Below are 20,560 nucleotides of genomic sequence, written 5' to 3' on the forward strand. Positions count from 1 at the left end.
TGACTCTTGGGATACGCTGGGGTTTCGAGATTGAATGACGTGTCTATTATGGTGCCAGGATTGTTGTAAATCGTAGTCAGAATCACCAATAGAGATGCAAATTACCGCCCAATCCTGCCTGCATAATTTGCTCCGAAGTTAAAAACATAAGAAATACTATTCGTACGGAGGGATTAAGAGAAGACATAGTAAGATGCGAAATACTTTAACTATACAGGCGGCGAGAGGCGTCGTTCCCTACAGTAATCCATTTCTTAGTCATCTTGATTCACATTATCGAAAGCAGCATATCTTACCCATCCCCATTCCCAAGCAAGTGCTCTAATTCAATTCGCAGCTCCCTAATCCTTTCATCTAGTGCATGTGCTCTTCGAAGGTCCCTGCTCCCATCCTTTCCTCCGCTTTCCTCGAAACCAGTCTCTTGCCCGTGGTCCTGCACAAATGCATCGCAAACGCGCACGAAGCGTTGTAGATCTTTAGTGCGTGCTATCGAGAGCTCTGGTTCGTTGGAACCACGCGCACGAGCAAGGTAAGAGGCGACGACTGTACCAGCACCGCCCAGAACTGAAGTCATGATTTGTGTCTAGAAAACCGAAGGGAAAGGATCAGTTTCAGTTATTAGAGCTAAAATGAGAAAGGCAAGACGACGCACTCGTCGTCCGCTCGTGACCGCTGAGAGTGCAGTGATGAGTGCACTCAAGAAGACTTGCATCCCGATTGCAAAGTTCAGCGCCCATCCGGAATTTCTAGCTAAAGAAAAGGAAAATACACGTGCAGTTTATCAGCTCAGTGCCACAGGGTTCAACAGTCACAACTATATACGTGCCTTTCCGCGAATACTTTGCTTCTTCCGCTGTTGCATGGTCGATCGTTGGTTTTAGACGCTCAAAGACAGTTCTCGGGACACGCTGCACCGTATGAAGGAATTCCGACACGTTATCATTCGTAGGTGAGCATTCAATTTGGTACCGAATTTCAGTCATACATATGATGGCGACCAAAATATGCCACGAGTTAAGGAATGAACAAAAGTAAAGATAAACGAAAAAAAAAGTCAGCATTGGATGGACAGGAATCTACGTGGGTGGCATAACGGAGAGACGTACTGGCACGCCGATTGATTCACTATCACTATCGCCTGATCCACCGTCATCTCCCCCGTCACCTCGTCGAGTCCGAACTCTGCTACGACGGCCGCTGGACATCATGCTCATCTGCCCTTTCTCCCTGTCACCAGACATAACTGCGGGCATGGGCATCGCAACTCCGCTATCGTGGTAACGCGAATCCCGATCTCTGTGTCGATCATTACGTGTAAGTGGGGGGAGGTCAACCTGCAGGACACGTCCAGAAGGACTCGTTGGTGGAGCGTCGGGGTCGAATAGCATACTGGCTTTCTCCATTGACGTTATCACTGAGGACGTCCTGTGACGGTCAGGCTGACTTCCGCTGCCATCCCCATTTCCGTTGTAGTACCTGAGCCCATTACCGCTGTACGTCCGCGCACTGGGGACTCGACTTGGTGGTTCAACGAAGGAGAGTGATCGTTGTGGAGTACTGATACCTGCGCTTGAACGTGAAATTGGTTGAGGCAGCGTGCGTGATGGTAGTGGGGAAGACGGCAAGTGGGGTAAAGAAGGTTGATGACGAGAGTGACGTGGGGGTGAGCCTGAAGGACCGGAGCTTGTGAAGGATGATGGAGAGTCCGATTCGACAATATGAGGCATGACCAGTGGTGCAGGCCGCGAAGGCATGGTTTGCGCATGTAAAATTGGCGCTGGTGACGGCAATGGTGTGCCCATCCCTAGTCCCGAGCTTGTCGTTGTGTTCGTCCCATTTCTCCCTACTGATGTCGAGCCAGTGTTAGAATTAGCAGTGTTCATCCGCATTGCTGCGATCGTTTGAGTAGGCGTTGGTGATGATGATTCTGGTGATACGTCCTGAGGTACGGGCGGAAGAGGATGGCTGCCATCAGTGTTTGAGCTCGTTGGAAATGTAGTGCCAGCAGTAGAGGTAGAGGCTGTCGGTTCGGTGGCAGACATTGTTGCCGGGGCAGATCTAGCTGTAGAATGTGTCTGCTCGTCACTATTAAGCACATCCTGTCTGTATTCCTGCTCATACTCGTGAGGTGCGTTCGGGATCATCCTTCGTGATCGTGATAGTGACTTGTTAGAGGGACGTTAGCGTGAGGTACTAGTGGGAAGAAGTGTAAACAGCGCACAGGTACTCAGTATAAAAGAGTTCCGTAAAGATCAAGAATAGATGGGCTGAAAACCATGTCAATAATGAAGTGTCATTATCAGATCGTTTGTATTCATTGCCGGAAGATCGGCAATTCTTTCTCGAGGTCGGGGTCCCAAAGACTAGAACACCTTGAACGCAAGGTCGGTAACAATGTCCACTACGGTATCCACTTGACTTCGACGTCTTGTATGCTCGTCTCGGCCATATCCAGGCATAGTCGTCAGCTGAGGGCAACGCAGAGCACATATTGACACGATAGGAGTGGAGAGGAGGAGCCCATCGTATCACTCATATGTTCATAGGCAACTTAGTGAGCGCAAGCGACTTTGAATACGCGTTTCACGTTGTTCGGTACATGAGTCTCCGGTTGCTTCTAGCTTGGAAGACGCCTAAAATTGGGTACATTTTCAGCGTGAGAATGTTGGCTTGCTTATAAACGGACAAAGCACTTTGATACAATGATAGGCGCGCGAGCCTTACCTGAAAAAGAATGTAATTATTATGCAATATAAGCTATTTGAAACGTGATTGTCTCGAAACTTTCACGGATGCTTGGTGGTCCCTGCCAGCATCCTGGTAGACGAAGTCGTACTGGAGCCAGAGATGGTAATAGAATACCAAGTTACAACGATGTAAAGCTGTACCTAGCATCCAATCTAGACCTCTGTGAACTGAACGTTGTTCATCAAGTCATGGTGCTCGCATGCCAATACCCCCGACAAGCAAGCGCTGATCCAATTGTATATCTGTCTTAAATCTGTCAGCGCTTTGTTTTAAAGCACAGCCCAACCTGGTTTGATTATTGAAAATCAATATGGGATTGACAGAACAATTATATTGCGCTTATGCCCAGCAAAGCTTATCACATTGAATATGACCTCGAATCCGAATAACGAAGATCTTCAAGGGAAAAGATGCTATAAATGATTTTGACGCATGCCATTTCTTGTTATATAGAGCCGCTCGCTGTCAGCCAGTCGTCCCGCATCGTCTAGCTCACCGATGTGGAAAAGCACAGGAGTATCGCGGCTTTCTCCTTGCGCTGCGCAAAGTTTCGCTCTGATTCGCTTGAAGGATGGAGCAGGGCAACATCTAAAAGGCATGGATCAGATACCACCAAAGGCCTGCATAAGTGATGACGGTAACCTGAACAAACCATGTGCATGAACCATGGAGATGAAGTGCTTCCGGGCATGGAACTTGTTTGAGGTAACATCAGTCCACAAGCATTGTAAAGATCACGGATAAGTATTATACAGCTATGTAGAAAAAGTGTTTGTCTTTCCTGATTAAGAAAATGCATTAGTAAGTGATTTGCATTAACTTATTAGGCAGCTTGAGACACGAGATGAAGGTTTGACACGTCTCAAACTGCCTAATAAATTAATGCAAATCACTTACTAATGTATCTGCCTGATCAGGAAAGACGAACACTTTTTCAACATAGCTGTAAGTTGAGTATACACGGGATGTTGTCTCTAATTGGCCGGAGCGACAAAGTTATTGGATGGAAGGCAGGGCAAGTCGGATCCCTCGAAGTCATCTACATGATAAGGTCTTCTCGGAGCAGGGAGTCATTACAGAGCAATTAGCCTGAATATGTTGCTATGATGATGTGAAGAAACAGTACGAGAAAGAGATGTATCCTTCATACATACTTACCGGTTTCTGAATCCTGATACATGTCGATTCCCACGATGAATGTTACGTAATTCGCTATGAGACTTAGACGTCTTAGACTGACTACCAGTTGACATACAAACGGCACTATACTTAAGATTGGCAATGTGTTTGTATTCAAAACTATAAACAGTATATTTGTCCAACAGAAACACTTTACCCCCCAACCTTTACCCTTGTGTTTGTGAGTTCCTTCGACTTATATTGCAATTGTGGGTCACCTGGCGAGGCAAAAATCTCTCAGACTATCACCTCTATGCCCCTATTCCAATGCCAGATTAAAGGTATCCAACTCTGGCAACCTTTCTGAAAGCTCTTTATCTCTTTGGCGTTAGAATGTACTTACCGCAATCCTGATTCCTCGATCCCGACGCCATCCGATAGATTATGACAAAGCAATTTATTTCTGGAACTGACTCAGAGTCAAGGTAAATCCCACGTGACGCAAATTTTCCCCATATGCTTGTGGCCTGCTTGTATGCAGCATTCGGCCTTCGTCACCGATCTCTCAAACTGCATCGCATATAAGGGTGGAAAATCAGCTTAACCTCTCGGGGTGCTCCAAGTAGGTTCTAGATTCAATGCTTTGAACACAAAATGACAAAAATTTGACCTTGTTCCGCACACCATATGCAGGTTCGGATCGGGGCACCGGTCAGCATCCAAGCCTCCAAGTCCTTAAGACCCGTTCTTGCAGGACGTCAACGACGAACAGGATGGCGCCGAAGAATAATCTCGACATCCGTCTCACAGAGTCTGTCGTGTTCCTCCGCGGCTCGGCTGAGACAACCGTGACTGGACGACGAACCACGAGAGAAGCCCAACCAGCAATGCTCAGGGGGTTGCTCACTCTGAACTTAGACAAGCCGACAAAAATAAGCAGCATTGAAATCACCTTGGAGGGAAAGTCGCAGACATCCTGGCCTGAAGGCACGTAGACGATGTCTTTTTAGTTCAGCGACATCTTATAGATAACAGGTGCGGGTGCCCGAAGATTAGAGGTCACTGAGGAACACGAGATCTTTTCCGCAACTACTGTCTATTTCCGCGCAGGAAAGACGCATACTGCTTCTGCACGACGGACCGCATCCGTTGGCCCAGGCCTTACATTCGATCATGAAGAGATTGAAGAGGAGGTTGGGAGTAGCGAGGACGCTGCCCATCGTTCTCAGTTGCTTGGCATGCCGACCCCTCCTTGGCAAAGAGACTCACGAAGGAGAGTCAGCATGGATGTGCAGTTTATTCCTCATTCCTCGTTCAATGATATTCCAACGCCACCTTATTCACCCCCGACCACTCGACCAGGCTCGATTCGTGCTGCCGATAGTAATCAATCGATACCAATGGCCATGCCTCAATTGGCTCACCGGACTGAATCGTGGACATCCACTGCAAGTGCCGCTTCGAGGACAGATCTTCATCCAGGTATGTATCCTTATCTTCGAACCTTACAATGCATTGATCTTCCCACGTAGAACCAAATCACCTATCGCGCGAAGCGTCTGAACCGCATTCCTCTTCATCCTCAATTGCCGACATCCCTCTTTCACGACGCGAATCACATGACGAACACGATTCATCTATTCACGATAGGAATGCCAGTCGTGGTAGATCATACATACCCACCACGCATGTGAATGGCGTTCAAACTGGCTCACGCACTCCATCCGTCTCCACAGCCCTTACCTCTCCCTTAGCATCCCGACATGCTCCTTCGCATGATTCTGTGGATACCAGTGCAGATAATAGTACGAACAACAGTTCAAGTATCCTTGCTTCGCCGTCGCGTGCAACAGACAATGAGCACCACATAGACTCCGCCTCACCACACCGCGATCGCGGTCGCCGCCATGCTCGCTTCAGTCTTGCTATGGTAAGCAACGTGCTTCTTGACGCGGTAAAAGAGCGGGTACGATCGAACTCTCGACCTCGTGAGGGCAAAGAACGCGCGTTTACTCCTACTGCATCTCGTGAACACAGTCCCGAAGGTCACAGATCTAGTCACGTCCGAAGTGGTCTGGTGGATCACAGCGTCGACGAGGAAGTTGAGCGTGGAAGGCAGACTTTACGAGACAATGAACATGCAAAGCAGAAAGAGAAGGAGAAATCGACTTTAGAACGGATTACCGATGTTCTCGGTATTCATACCGAGCCAGCGAGTGGAGAGGGCGAAGGATGGAAGGAGTTCAAGAAAGGTTTGTGGTTTGCTGACCCATTTGAACACGATACCTGATAAAGCAAATAAACAGGCACTTACACATACCCCATCTCATTTGCGATACCCGGTGATTCTCCACCATCATTGCAATGCGATTTTGGGACTGTTGGGTACAGTTTGAAAGCCACAGTGCATAGGCCCGGAGCGTTTACTCATCGACTGACTGCAACTCGCGAAGTGACATTTATAGCATGCCCCGGCGAGGATGACATAGATGAGAGCGATAACATTGTCGTTCAACGCGAATGGGACTCGCAGATGCACTACATGATTATTATTTCTGGCAGAGCCTTTCCGATTGGCTCCTCAATTCCAATACATCTCACCTTTATGCCAATAGCAAAGGTCAAAATTTTCCGAATATCCGCGTATTTGGAAGGTGTGTCTCTACGCTCCCCTCCGCGACTCTAGATTAATATGAAAATTTTCGCAGAGAAAGTTGACTACTACACACAGTTCAAGAAGATTGCTCGTTCTGATGCCACTCGGAAGTTCGAGCTGTTGTCTATTCGTTTTCCCGAGAAAGACTCACCTCCAATTCTCCCTTTGTCGTCTGACTATTCGACCTCTCCGCTTCATGGATATGTCGATGCGGAAGACGAATCAGAAGCCGCCTCGTCTTTAATGGGTCCGGGTCCTTGGTCAATACAAGCTTCTCTGCAGCTCCCTAAATCATGTTCCAAAATGCATTTCACCAACAAGCATAAACGGAGCAACATCACTATAAGCCATCTCCTGAAGATCGTCTTCCGTGTGGAAAGAGGAGATGATGAATTTGTAGACGCGAAGACTGGTCGGAGGAAGCATTTTGACATTGTCGTTCAAACTCCTTTACATATCCTTTCGGTGAGAGATCTCTCCTTTATTGACGATGTTCGTTCTGCATGAGCTAATTGTGGTACAGTGCCGGTGCAATTCCGAGTGGACCTCTTTACCACGGTATTCGTCCCTTGCCCTGAACTCTATATTAGGCGCACAAACCTGCCCGTGTATTCAAAGGAGGGTCGGATCTGGAACGAACGTTGACGAAAATGAGGCGATGACGGTGCTTCCACCCGTGGCAACCACGCCTGTTGCTAGTGGTTCCGGTACACACCATGGCCCTTTCCACGCGTTCCTACATCCCTTCGAAACTCACGTCGAGTCTCCGATATCGGAGGTGGTGCATACGCCTCTTTCAGGTACTTATTCCACCCCAGGACAACCGCTCTCTCCTCTTCCATCAGATATACCATCGGATGTGGCTTCATTGTACAGGCGCAACACACAGTTTGCTCGACTTGTTGCTGGAGAGGAGAGTGAGGCTGGTGAACCGCCTCCGCAGTATGAGACTGTGGCATCTCATGAGAACGCGATTGGCGCTCAAGCTCAAGCTTCTGCTATTACTGTTCCGGATGAAACATAATCACGACTCCTTACGGAGAGTTGCCACGATGTCTACGATATTTCGTTCTTTCGTTCTTTGCCTTTTCGTTTTGTTGTTTTTATAGGGCCCTTTCTTTTTCTTCTAGACAAGTGAGTCTGGAGACAATGTTTTTGACTTTGTATTAGTTGTACGTTCTCTTATGTGTGTTGGATGGTCGTGGATCAAGAAGGAATTAATCAAACAAGACGATGTATCACCAATCTGTTTGTACTGTGCTTTTTTTTCTGCATGTATGTAATAATGTATGATGACAACACGAATCCTCCACATTATCCATCTTGTATCCTGGATCTAACGGTGAGCGCTGGTGTTTACCTGTGCTCGATGCGAGTCGGAATCTTTCCCTTGTATATTAGTAGGTAAACTTAACTTTATTTATGTATCTATGTATAGGGTACAGTGAGTACGGGTCTTTCCTTCCGGCTACTTGCTCGTGTTTTCTTTGTCCGAGAGCATTGACGTCTCTCTCGGAAGATCATCATTTGCTGTGCCTTTGAGTCCTTTACGCCGCGGGTGGTGGTGTTTGTCAGAGCGTCTATCATAGTGAACTGTCTGAACCGCTAAAGCTATTAACGTATCATCTACTGAATATCAGAATATTTTTAGTGGCTCCCACACAATGCTTCCGTATCAATTTATACTTACGGTATGCATGGCGGAATTCGCCGCAAGTTGATGCTAAGGAAGGCTCCGAGTCGTTACGTTGTTCTTCAGCAGTACAAACGCGGCTCTAAGGTACGTTCTCGATTTATATCTCTGTAACTTACATAGCTCGAAAAGAAGATAGAAAAAGTAAAGATGTCGAACAGGCTAAGAGCTTACGTTCAGGAGGAAAGAGCGTGTGAAACTGGACTACCCACGCCACGAAGATCCTTCGCTTCAAGTCATCATCTTGACTCTGCACCGACACATGTACAGTCTAGAGTCTAGTGAAATCAACTCTCTCGGAACAAGGCTACTTCATCGCCTCAGTGCATCGACGACTATGCATCTAGGGCGCATCCGTTGGACGGTGTCTTCCATATGATATGATATGGATTACGATGCCATGACTACAAAGCCTCGTTCTATCTCTGGTTGGATACGACTCTCCCTCGAGCCTGAGGCGCTCTTCGTCTGTTTCGCTCGTTTTCTTGCCTTGATTTCGTCCTGGTAAAACGATTTCAGATGAAATCAAATGGATGGATAGATGTTTCGAATTTCAATGAGTCCTGCTGTGCTATCTGCGAAATTCTACGGCTGGAGAGTGTACTTTGCTCCGTGGCACGCCGTACAATGAACATGATCGGCATCTATGTCTATTTCCCACGGAAGTTGTTCAATACAACGATCCCAGGTAACCGACTGATGGCGATGAAATTCACGTCAGGCCAAATATATTCATAGACGCTGCTTTTGAGTTTAAGGAGGTGATGCGCGCAGGCATAGCCGACTGAGCGCAGGGATACATAAAGGTTACGGCGGACTCGGGTTCGACTTGTTCTACACTATTCTACTCTACTCTTGTGTATCTGTGCTTGTTTATTTTGTTCGATTGAGCTTGCTGGTAGGCTCGTCGACGCTAGAGACTCTCTTTGGTTGTGGTTGTTGCTTCCTGGCCGGAGCCTTGGTTGAACGCGTTGCTTATCCCCTGCGATATCGATTGGACGCAGATTTGAGATGGATAAATCTTGGTTGGAAGGATTCGACCCTCCGACTCCCCCGTTGACCCGATCATCCACCGGGAATTCGACATATGAGGTTCCTCAGATGTTAGCCAATTTCATCTAACACAATAAAGAGCGTGCATCGCTAACAGTTCTTTAGAGAAACACTTCTACAGGAAACATCACTACTCAACCTTTCCGATAGTTCGGAAAGCAGTCTAGCTGAAGACTCTGGTGCCGATGACAAGTCTCTAATGCAAGAACCACCCACGTTCTTCGTAGAGGAGCCCGACAACTACGACGAAGAGGTGAAATCCTTGCAATCCCTTTTCGTCGAACCTGGGAGCTCATCGCTCGTCCTATCACCCGAATCCGACGCTTTTCCATCTCCAGTGCATAATCACCACACACACGAAGGACACGGACAATTTATCACTTTGTCTCCAATGGCTAGCGAGTTCCCTACTGGTGAACTCGTTGCGTCACCCATGTCAGCTACGTTCCCCGCTGGTGGGCTCGTTGCTTCGCCGATGTCAGCTACGTTCCCCGCTGGTGGGCTCACTGCTTCGCCCATGTCAGCGACGTTCCCCGCCGGTGGTGTAGTGGCCTCGCCCATGTCAGCAACCTTCCCCGCATTCGGTGCAGAAGTACACGAGAAAAAAAGCCCTCGTCCTGGAATGCCTAGGAAAGGCAGAAGGAAGGCTCTCTTGGTGAGACTCTCTTCTCTTTTCTTCTCACGTCAAATAGTAAAACTGATTGCCTATTTGATCCGATTTGATAATTAGATTGGTATTAAGTATTACAGGAATAAGAATCCGAGGTTGAAGAGTTTGAAGGGGCCGCATCATGATGTGAGGGAGGTTCAGAGGTTGTTGACTGGTATGTCCATCGTCTTCGAAAGCGTAATGAGTACAGGGAGTTGATATCTTTTTAAGATGTCTTCGGATGGGGCAAGGATTGTTTTCGGGTGTTGAAGGATGATAATGGTCTGGCTAGGAACCAACCGACGCTTGAGAATATCGTGGGTACCTAACCTATTACTACAAACATTCTCTGTGGAGTGCTTACTGTTGTAAAGAAACGCGAGCTCGCAAGTCTTGTAGAAGACGCCAGGCCCGGAGATCACCTTTTCTTCTACTGTAAGCCCTAAACTCATTGACGGCACTCCAGCATAATTAACGATACCTAACTTCACTAGTTTCCGGCCATGGAGGGCAAGTACTCGATACAGATGGCGATGAAGACGACGGAATGGATGAAGGTGGGTGAAAGAATACAGAGCTGAACGACCTGACTGACGGTTATGTTTCAGTCATCATCTCGTGCGATGGAGAGATGCTTGTTGACGATGAGTTGCATGATATATTGGTCAAGCCTTTGCCGGCTGGCTGTCACTTGACTGTAAGTCAAAATACATTTTCGTTATAAACTTTAATGCCGATTTCATTTGGTAGGCATTATTGGATTGCTGTTCCTCTGGCACAAGTCTAGGTCCGTTACACACCACATCAAGTTACTGTACAAAAAAAAACTGACACAACTAATTACGTGAATATAGATCTCCCATTCAACGCCAACGCAGCTCATCCACCCTCACCCCAATCTGCTCAACAACAACAACAACACTTCCCAGCGATACGAAAACACAGCGAAGGAAACGTCGTACTCCTTTCAGCTTGTGCAGATGCTGAGAGGGCGTATGAGAAGCAGGATCATGAGGATGAACATAAGCGGGTGAGGGGGATGTTGACGAAGGTGAGGCAGACTCTTAGTTTCTTTTCTTTTCTTCTTTCATTTTATTGGAGATGGAAATCAATTCTAATTTAACTTTTGTTCGTTTGTGCGGCTGTTAGGCGTTCATCGATAGCTTGAGTGAGTACCATCAGCTGTCCTAGTGAAACTTATCGGAAATTGAGGTATTTCTGCGATTTATTAGAGACGAGGAGGAAGAGTACTTATGATGAACTGCTGACTTCGGTCCGGTGCGTATTATCGTTGACGGGTTTTGATGAGATCCGCTTTTTCGCCCGTATCGATTGGACTGACCGGGATACTTAATTTTTGTAGGACACATTTGAAGAGGAAGGATACTATGCAGAACCCGCAGGTCAGCGGAACCGCAATAAACATATGTAGTCGTTAACTAAACTTTTAACTTTATTTTGTGCAGTTATCAAGCTCCCGTATAATCGTGAGTTTAATTAAGCCCTTTTTTCTCGGCTTTACTACTTGCGGGGGGTTGACGCATTTTGGTGGTACCTTTTCAGAACATGGACGATTACTTCGACTTATAGTGAACGAAGTCTTGGCCATTAATACCGGTCTCGGCATGGTTGGCAGAAGACATAGCCGGAAGAACACCGAAAGGGAGCGGAGAGTGGGGAAGAAGGATGAGCATCGGACGCGTGTTAGTAATGACTGCCTCGCCTCGTGAAGTGCCCCGTTTCATGAAATTATGTTCCTTTTTATTGGATATTTTTTTTCTCTGGATTTGTGTAAGCGTGTAGTCGATATTGTACCGTACTGTAGAGATATGCCTATTTATTGAGTAGTAGTCGAGTGCCAGAAAGGGTATTCGCTCCCACGGGGTGCTTTGGGTTCATCCGCCGCCTTCGCTTTCACGGCTCTTGCCTCCTGCTGCGTCGTCCCTCCAAAAGGACGACCTCTAGCTATTCCCCGGACTGCCTCTAGTCCCTCCCTCTTCGCATTCACCGCAGCCACTCCCAGCGTCGGCTTATCACATATACGTGTGCCTGCTGGCAGGTCTCTTCTTACGACCATAACAGCATCTTTTGCAAAAAGGCTTCGACTCCCAATCACTTTAGAAACAACCCCGTCTACACAATCTGTGAGTCCTTTGTCTCACCTTCCTCAATCATCGTGCTCATTCTCGCAGAATGAGCAAAGCGCCATTAACGTCTGTAGCAAAGCCAGCCGGTCCGCTCTCGAAAAACAACGCTTGGGCCAAGGGTCCGCCCCCTCCATCGTCCACATCCACATCTTCCGCCCCTTCGCCTCGTCCACAATCACCAGCCGTAAACCCTTCCCAGGCCACCTCGCAGACACACTCGAGACGATCTTCGCAGCATGCAAGCTTCAAGGACGCCGTCGGTGTTGGAATCGCGGGTGGGTCAAGAGGCAATGTTCCGACCAGGACGACGAGTACGTCATGCATTCTCGCTCTATCCTTTTTTTTGCCTCATTTATCTTCTCCCCCGTCTAACACAAAAACCGCAGCAAATCCGATAAACTTCGGCACCGTCAATGGTTCCGCCTCTGACAAAACCAACACTACTTCTTCTCCGGCCACATCGCCGGCCCCTGCACCGCCTAGCTCTAAAACAGAGTCACGACAGCCTGTGCAGTCCTTTGGCTCGATCGAAGCAACTCAGAGCAGTATGCCGACGACGGCTAAGCCGTCCGTGTCGTCTGCCTCCTCTGTATCGTCTGCTACTGCATCTTCTTCGGCGGCGTCTGCTTCGTCGGCGACGTCAATATCGACTGCGACGTCCGCCACAACCCCCCACAACAAACCAAAGGTCGACGTTAGCGCCCTATTCCGTGGGACTAATAATGGCGGCGACGCAAAAACATCGTCTCCTGTAACTTCCTCATTCCCTGAGAGCGTGGCTTCTCCGCCAATGCGCTCAAATACCTTATCGCCCGCCGTACCTCCTACTCACACTCAAAATCCTCCCGGACCTCCCCCGCACGGTCCACACCCCCACGCACAACCCCATCAGCAACATCCACAAGGGTATCCTCAGCCGTTCATCCCTGCGAATATGCGCAATCAGGGAGCCGGAGGCGGACCCCGATCGCCGTCCTTCCAACGAGGGATGCCGAATGGTGCTGGCGGTAGACCGCCCGTGACTAATCCGCCTCCCGGTGCGAATAATAGCAACGTGCCCTCTCCTCGGCTTGCACCGCCGCAACCGCATATGCCACATCAACAGCATCAGCACCAGCACCAGCAGGCTGCCCCAGTTCAAGGCATGCCTCCGCATGCGCAAATGCAGGCTGTTCCTGGATGGCCTGGTTACTATGTCAGTATTGCTCATCTTTCACTATATCGCCCGTTCTAATTTTACTCTAGTATCCCTACATGCCTGGTATGCCGATGCAAGCTATGCCCGGTGTTGAGCATTACATGCAATACCAACAGCCAGGTTGGCCTATGCATCCACCCCAGCACCCCCACCAACCGCCGTCCGGCGCCAGCGGACCGCCGCAGACCCCCCTTTCGCACTCCCACGGTCTACCCGTGGCTTCGCCGCGTGTCCCACCTCCCCCGTTGCAAGCGCCGGGAACTCCACCTGCGGGAGTTCCAGCTCCCCTTCCTAGCGCTGGTCCGCGTCTAAATTCCAATGCCAGCGCCTTTGTCCCTTCGGGAGCGCAGATGCAGTCTCAACGCCCGAACAGAGTAGTTATTAAGGATGCTTCGGGCCATGAAGTCGACTTGAATGGGCTTCGAAAGCAGGGTGCTACTCCTTCAACCACCCCCTCCACTCCTGCCTCCGACAAGAATGGTCGACGGACGACGGCCATTCGGCTGGAGTCGGAGGAGATGCGACTGAAGAGGATCGCTGACGAGGAACGGGAGAAGAAAGCGAAAGAGGAGGGCGAGCGGAAGAAACGTGAGGCGAAGGAGGCTGAGGAGAGGAAACGCCAGGAGGAGGAAGCCAGGGCGAAGGCTGCCGAGGAGGAGAGGATACGAGCTGAGGAAGACAGGAAGCGCAAGGTAGAGGAGGAGCGGTTGCGCAAGGAGGAGGAAGAAAAGGAGCGGTTACGATTGGAGGAGGAGGAACGAAAGAGGAAGGAGGAGGAAGAGGAGAGGCAGCGGTTGCGCAAAGAGGAAGAAGAAAAGGAGCGACTCCGAAAGGAAGAGGAAGAGCGGGTGCGTAAGGAAGAGGAGGAATGCGCACGAAAGGAGGCAGAGGAGCGGGAACGACAGGAGCAGGAAGAACGTCAACGTAGAGAGGAGGAGGAACGTCAGCAAAAGGCTGAAGAAGAGGAACGTCAACGGAAAGAGGAGGAAGATGCGAAGGCAAAAGCTGAGGCTGAGGCGAAAGCCGATGTTGAAAGACCGAAGCCTGCTGCACTTGAAATTAAATCGAAGAAAGAGGGTGATGCTGCTGCACCCGCCTCCGATGTTCCTCTTTCCACGTCGCCCGAAACCTCCAAGCGACGACCTATCCCTGGCCCCCTTGACCTCTCAACTACCACCCATAAATCCATACCTCAGCCCCTCCCTTCTGCTCTCGCCACCGCTCGTCACATTCAGGATGTTTATCAGGTTCCCTACCCGGAAGGTATCAAAAGCCCCAAGCCGGAACTCAACACGAATGCGAAGGATGGGAAATTCAGGTTTGAATGCCTTTGTCTTTATACTTTACAAGCTGTATGCTAACAATGGTCTTTGTTTCGAAATAGGTACGATCGGGATTTCCTACTTCAGTTTATGTCGGTGTGTAAGGAGAAGCCGGATAATCTTCCGCCTCTCGAGGCCATTGGCCTTGAGCCTTCCGACCAGTCTCATTCTATGGGCCGTGGTGGCTCTGGTCGCCGAGGTGTTTCCGGTGGAATGGGTCCCCCGTCTTCTACGGCGTCACGACAGGCGTCCATTGGCCTCGGTATCGGTGCATTGAACGGCTTCGGTGGCAAGCCTGGCTCCGGTTTCGCTATGGGCAACTTTAGTACTGCTCCGAACAAACTTTCGAGTGAAGAGCGATTTATACGTTCGACATCGATGAGCGGTGGACCCGGTGGACTTCCGTTCCCGGGAGGTCGACCTTCGCCTATGCAACGTTCTTCGAGCCAGGGAGGACCAGGTGCTATGGGCAACAAACGGACTCGGAGCAAGCGTGGTGATGCGACTCGCAATGAGACGAACCGCATCAACGCATCTGCATCGCAATACAACCAGAGCGCGACTATGTCCTTTGAACCCGTGGCTCCACTCGAGCAGTCTGCGAATCGTTGGGTCGCCGCCAGCACAACTGGTAAGCGAGGTGCTCCTGTTGACCAAGATTCGCCAGAGGTCGTCGACAAGAAAGTCCGAGCGCTGCTTAACAAACTTACGATGGAGAAGTTCGAGTCTATCTCGAACCAGATTATCACGTGGGCGAACAAGAGTGAGTCGGAGAAGGATGGACGTACGCTCATTCAGGTTATCCGACTTGTGTTCGAGAAGGCGACTGATGAAGCTGCGTGGAGCGAGATGTATGCTCGATTATGCCGAAAGATGATGGAGCAAATTAGCCCGCACGTTCAGGACGATGGTATTCGAAACAATGAGGGCAAGCCCATCACTGGTGGTCTTCTTTTCCGCAAATACCTTTTGAACCGGTGTCAAGAAGATTTCGAACGCGGTTGGTCGCAGAAGGAGTCAACTGCTGCAGCTGCTCTCGTTAAGGCAACCGAAGATGCAGCAATCAAAAACGCCAACGACAAGAACAAGGAAGCCGGTGAAGAGAGTGCGCTGTACTCTGAAGAGTATTATGCTGCTCAGAAGGCGAAACGACAGGGTCTTGGGCTTATCAAGTTTATCGGTGAACTGTTCAAGCTTCAGATGCTTACGGAGCGAATTATGCACGAGTGTATCAAGAAGCTGCTCAGTAATGTCGATAATCCGGAAGAAGAGGAGATTGAGAGCTTGTGTAAGCTTTTGACTACTGTTGGTCAGGCACTTGATACGTCGAAGGCTCGAGGGCACATGGATGTGTACTTCAGCCGAATGAAGGAGCTGTCGAAGAGTAGCAACGTTTCTTCTCGAATGCAGTTCATGTTACAAGTACGTGTGCCCTTAGTAATAGGTAAATGTGAAGGAAAAGCTAATTTATTTTTGTGCGTAGGATGTCATTGAATTGCGAGAACGGAAATGGATACCTCGTTCTCTGACTAATGCTCCAACGACGCTCGCGCAAGTACACGAGACGGTATGTGGTATTGTTTATTTACTATTGCTTAGCGGTATTTATGCCTATGTTTTGCTTAGGCTGCGAAGGAGAAGGCACAACAAGAACAGCATAATTTGGCACGTTCAGCAATGTCTCGTGGTGGTTCACGTCGTGGGCAGGACCGGGATGGAAATGCTCAAGTTGGAGCTGATGGTTGGGCTGTTGCATCTGGTCCTTCACGACCACCCAACAAAGCAGGAGACTTGACGAACTTCGGCAAGATTCAAAAGGGTAGCACGATGACCTTTGGACCATCTAGTGTTTTCACAAAGAAGGGCGACACGAAGCGTGATAGCGCAAGCCTTTCTCGGGCGAGCTCGAATACGAATATGTTCCAGATGTTACAGGCTGCTGAGGCAGCGGGAGAGACTCCTGTTGCTGTTGCTTCTACCTCTTCTCGAGCGAGTCGACCGTCAAGTCGGACGGCGAGTGTTGATTTAACTCACGGCGGCGCACCTGCGGAGTCTGCTGCACCTACTCAACGACCCAAGTTGAACTTGCTTCCTCGATCGAAGCCATTACTGGAGAGATCTGAGCCTAGCCCCGCCAAAAGTCACGAGGACGAAGAAGGCGAGGAGGGTGAGATTCTCGAGGATACCGGGAAGGCATCGATGTCGAAAGAAGACGCGGAGAAAAAGGTCGAACAAGATAAGAAAGAGTTCTTCGCTATTCGTGATCTCGCCGAAGGCGAAGAATATTTCTCCGTTCTTCCCTCAGAACATAGACATATCCTCGTCGAAAAGCTCATCTTATACGCTCTCGAAGCAAAGGAGGCCGACGCAAAGCTCGTAGCAGACTTATTCGAGCGGGCGGTATCGAGGAACCTGTGTTCGCCTGCGAGTTTCGAAGAAGGGTTTGGGGTTGCTGCGGAGGTGTTGGATGATATTGCTATTGATGCGCCGAAGGCGTTTAGTTTGATGGCTATTATGATGAAGGGAGCAAAATTGGATGTAGATGAGGAACGACGGACGCGAATAGCTAGCAAGTCCATGGACAGTGAGAAGCTGCTTGGTCTTTTAGCTTAGGTGTTTTTTTTATTAGATTTCTTTAGTTGCCGTTTTCTTTTCTTTTTTTTCCTTTTACCTACTTTAGCTGTTGTTATATATTTCCTCATCGGCACTAGTTTTTTGCATCTCACGCGCATTTCACACACCGTCGTCGTCGTTCATCCTCATCGTCGTTTCTCATTGTCATCGTCATCGCAATATTATTCCTTCCGCACTTCTCTTCTCTCCTCATCAGCGTCAATATGTGTCACTGCGTAATCGTATACATCTTGTCTTGTCTCTTGCTCTCGCGTCACATCCCATTCTTCTCCTTTATTCTTTTCTTTTCTCAGCTTATTCGCACGCTTATTTGTTGTGCCCTTATGCCTTACTTATTATTTCTTTACTTCTCTCTTCTTACTTTCTCTTACTTTCTCTTATTCCTTTTTACTTTTTACTTTTTTTCTAGTTTTCTGAGTTTATCTGTTTTAGTTCGTATACATACGCGTACTACATACAGTACCTTTGTCTCCACTGTCTACTGCTGTGTCTCTGTGTGTTTTGTTTTTCTTGATGACATTAGTACTTTTGCAATGTTATACTTGGTACGTTGTCTTTAGTGAGTGATATGCAATGTTTGATGATTGATGTCTGATGTTGGTGTCAGTTGTCCACATCCTTTTCTTTTAGTCTATCACCCCCTACCACTACTACCTTTTTCTTCTCTTTTCCTGTACTGTCTGTCTCTCCTCTACATACAGTAGTTGTACACACACAATGTCTCTGCTTATAATGTAATGCAATGCAATGGTTACATATTCTCATTTTTTTAATTAAAAAATTCAGTTTTAGTTGTTTACTTGTAAGTTATTTGATTGAAAAGACATATTACTCTGTTATTACTATAAAGTAAACATGTCAGAATATAACAACCTTAATCTTACATTAATACTGTATCTGTATAGTCTAATAGTCTGATAGTCTGTTGAGTATATTCTAATAGTTAATATTTAATTCTAATGTCTAGCATTTAGTGTTAGTGTAAGTTGGTATTTGTTCAGTCAATTTGTTTGTTTGTTAGTTAGTTAGTTTTTTCTTTCTTTACTTTATACTCTTTCATAGTAAACAAATTAGAATATAGTATACAACTATATTTGTATTATATTCTGAATTATTTTCTTATTGCCTTATCAGAGACATGCTTTAGAATATGGTTTGGCATATAATGCAAATAAATACAAATATGACTAGTTAACATATTATAATATGTCTACTATGTTTGTGTCTCTACATGTAAAGTAGTAGACAAATAAAGACAGTCAGGAATATAGAAAACTTTTATTCATATAGTAATACTTTCACAAATAGTTATATAATAGTATGTGATAAATAAATGATAAAGGAAAATAAAACTAAGAGGATACTCATCTTAGTTAAGAATATATGAGACTGTAATAGAGTAGACAGTGACTAGAGAATTGCAATAAATTATACACTTTTATTTGATTAGGAACATAGTCAGAATCAAAAAGGAAGGAGTAGCCATAACAAGTAATACTGCAAATATTCTTGTCTTTGTAATATCTCAATAAGTAGTTGTACACGTTTGTACTATCTCCCAGTCTTAATTATGATGTTCTGTCTGACTTGCCCTCGGAGTCCTTATAACTCACAACTCAGCTAACTCAGCTTCAATACTATTGCACCTCCATTCTATTGGTTAAACTTTCTTCCAACACGTGTTATATTCCGGTTCCCGAGCTTATACCTGTAGAGGACTCAGCAAAAAAGCCATGGATTTCGCACTCAGTAGTATGGAGCATCAGATGGATGACTTGCGCCATAAATGAATAGGTCAAGTCTAGTTCTTACTGACTATGAGAATGACTGTTTTGCTGCACTTGGCAAACTAATAGTTAGAGTAAGCCAATAATCTTTACATTTTGTTAAAATAAACTTGTCCTCGGAGTTCCTTGTAACTCATCAGTAAAGGCTCTCCTCCATTATACAAGGCACAGATTCACTCACACGTGTTATGTTCTAGCTCCCTAGTCCAACATCGATTCCCTTCTGTTCCATCACAGAAGGGGGTATAGTATTGTGGCACACCTTTCTAGGAACAAGTTCATTCCCCTACTTATACACTAACCAGTTTCTGGCCAATCAGAGCTTATACATTTATATGGTACCTGTTTCTGGAGAAATCTCGGACCGGAAGCAGATGTAAGGTTCTCAGTTCATGCCATGCATCGACAAACCTTGTGAAGGAGTATAGCTCGACCATATGAGTATAAGAGAGGCATTCTGAGGCTGTTTCACATTGACCATCTTTTGCCATCCTCCTAGCCATGTCAGAGACGCCCTCGACTACTCTTGTAGCATCCAGTAAAGCGTCTAAACTGTTGTTGCTGGACTCTAAGGTCCTACAAGACTTACATCACTTGGATTTATCAGGTTGCCTTGAATACTCTGAATCTGACCCAATTGGGGGAGGAGCATATGCAGACGTTTTCAAAGGAATCTGCCACCTGTCAGATGGAGGGAAGAAGAAAGTGGCCATTAAACGTCTGCATTTACACTTAAAGCAGGATATTAAACTTGTACATACATTACCTTAATGCAAGAATACACTAATCTGACTCAGTTCTATTATCTTAAGATGTTTGATAAAGAGGTTTATGTGTGGTCCAAGTTATGGCACAACAACATTCTGCCTTTTCTGGGCTATGACTTCGATAATTCTCCTTTGTTGGTTTCTGATTATATGGTTAATGGGTCGGCCTGGAAGTTTTCTAATGAGAATCCAGAAGCTGATGTTATACACCTGGTAAAGATGCTTACTCCTGAGTCCTGACTTTTTTCATGATCAAACATTGTTGAAGATAGACGGAACTGCACAAGGTCTTGCATACCTCCACTCAAAAGGTGTCATTCACTGTGACATGAAGTCTGTAACTGATGGTAGGGAGTATCAGTTGGTTAATCTGTAGTAAAAAAAATTGCTTTAGGAGAATGTTCTTGTCTCTGAACTTGGGAATGCTCTCATTAGTGACTTTGGCTTCTCTTGTCTCTTGTCTGCAAGCCGAAGTCTGGCGAATTTGAGTTCCAAAACCTGAGGCACTGTCCTTTATTTTGCTTACAAGCTGTTTTCCACAAATACTTCAACACATACAAAAGAGACAGATGTCTGGGCATTTGGTATGACTGTCTTTGTAAGTCCATATCTATAATCTGACCCACAGTACAGAATAGACACCTATCTCATTTTTGTGTTTAGGAGCTTGTGACTAGACAACATCCATATACAACTATGAGCAAACCTCAAGCACTTGGGGCAATTGTGAGAGGCATCAGGAAAAAGTCTAAATTCTTGTACTACCTTATAATGGTATAAAATAAGT

At 47.1% G+C, this 20,560-nt stretch overlaps 5 protein-coding genes across 5 annotated transcripts; 3 read left to right on the forward strand and 2 right to left on the reverse strand.

The window, feature by feature from the left end:
- Positions 1-292: 292 nt before the first annotated feature.
- On the reverse strand, positions 293-983 carry FOMMEDRAFT_150693 (uncharacterized protein; the record flags this gene model as incomplete). The annotated part of the gene is made up of 3 exons (XM_007261924.1): positions 293-583; positions 653-746; positions 823-983. The coding sequence occupies 3 exons, from the start codon at positions 981-983 to the stop codon at positions 293-295; spliced, it is 546 nt and encodes a 181-aa protein (XP_007261986.1).
- A 93-nt stretch (positions 984-1,076) lies between these two features.
- FOMMEDRAFT_150694 (uncharacterized protein) lies at positions 1,077-3,416 on the reverse strand (the record flags this gene model as incomplete). Its single annotated transcript, XM_007261925.1, has 5 exons — positions 1,077-2,145; positions 2,222-2,531; positions 2,600-2,633; positions 3,245-3,336; positions 3,401-3,416. 5 exons carry the CDS (start codon positions 3,414-3,416, stop codon positions 1,077-1,079), a joined length of 1,521 nt encoding a protein of 506 aa, XP_007261987.1.
- A 1,224-nt stretch (positions 3,417-4,640) lies between these two features.
- Positions 4,641-7,547, forward strand: FOMMEDRAFT_131011 (uncharacterized protein; the record flags this gene model as incomplete). The annotated part of the gene is made up of 6 exons (XM_007261926.1): positions 4,641-4,854; positions 4,903-5,349; positions 5,400-6,119; positions 6,174-6,521; positions 6,576-6,988; positions 7,047-7,547. The coding sequence occupies 6 exons, from the start codon at positions 4,641-4,643 to the stop codon at positions 7,545-7,547; spliced, it is 2,643 nt and encodes an 880-aa protein (XP_007261988.1).
- A 2,089-nt stretch (positions 7,548-9,636) lies between these two features.
- FOMMEDRAFT_138078 (uncharacterized protein) lies at positions 9,637-11,776 on the forward strand. Its single transcript, XM_007261927.1, has 13 exons — positions 9,637-9,924; positions 10,000-10,093; positions 10,150-10,235; positions 10,293-10,353; positions 10,413-10,475; positions 10,527-10,615; positions 10,669-10,705; positions 10,773-10,969; positions 11,068-11,086; positions 11,151-11,196; positions 11,282-11,321; positions 11,385-11,405; positions 11,482-11,776. The coding sequence occupies exons 1-13, from the start codon at positions 9,661-9,663 to the stop codon at positions 11,506-11,508; spliced, it is 1,044 nt and encodes a 347-aa protein (XP_007261989.1). The 5' UTR covers positions 9,637-9,660; the 3' UTR covers positions 11,509-11,776.
- An 82-nt stretch (positions 11,777-11,858) lies between these two features.
- FOMMEDRAFT_101459 (uncharacterized protein) lies at positions 11,859-17,673 on the forward strand. Its single transcript, XM_007261928.1, has 7 exons — positions 11,859-12,062; positions 12,111-12,376; positions 12,452-13,260; positions 13,311-14,581; positions 14,648-16,007; positions 16,069-16,152; positions 16,212-17,673. The coding sequence occupies exons 2-7, from the start codon at positions 12,112-12,114 to the stop codon at positions 17,196-17,198; spliced, it is 4,776 nt and encodes a 1,591-aa protein (XP_007261990.1). The 5' UTR covers positions 11,859-12,062; position 12,111; the 3' UTR covers positions 17,199-17,673.
- Positions 17,674-20,560: the final 2,887 nt, after the last annotated feature.

This window comes from Fomitiporia mediterranea, assembly GCF_000271605.1.
Source record: "Fomitiporia mediterranea MF3/22 unplaced genomic scaffold FOMMEscaffold_1, whole genome shotgun sequence".
Lineage (NCBI taxonomy): Eukaryota > Fungi > Basidiomycota > Agaricomycetes > Hymenochaetales > Hymenochaetaceae > Fomitiporia > Fomitiporia mediterranea.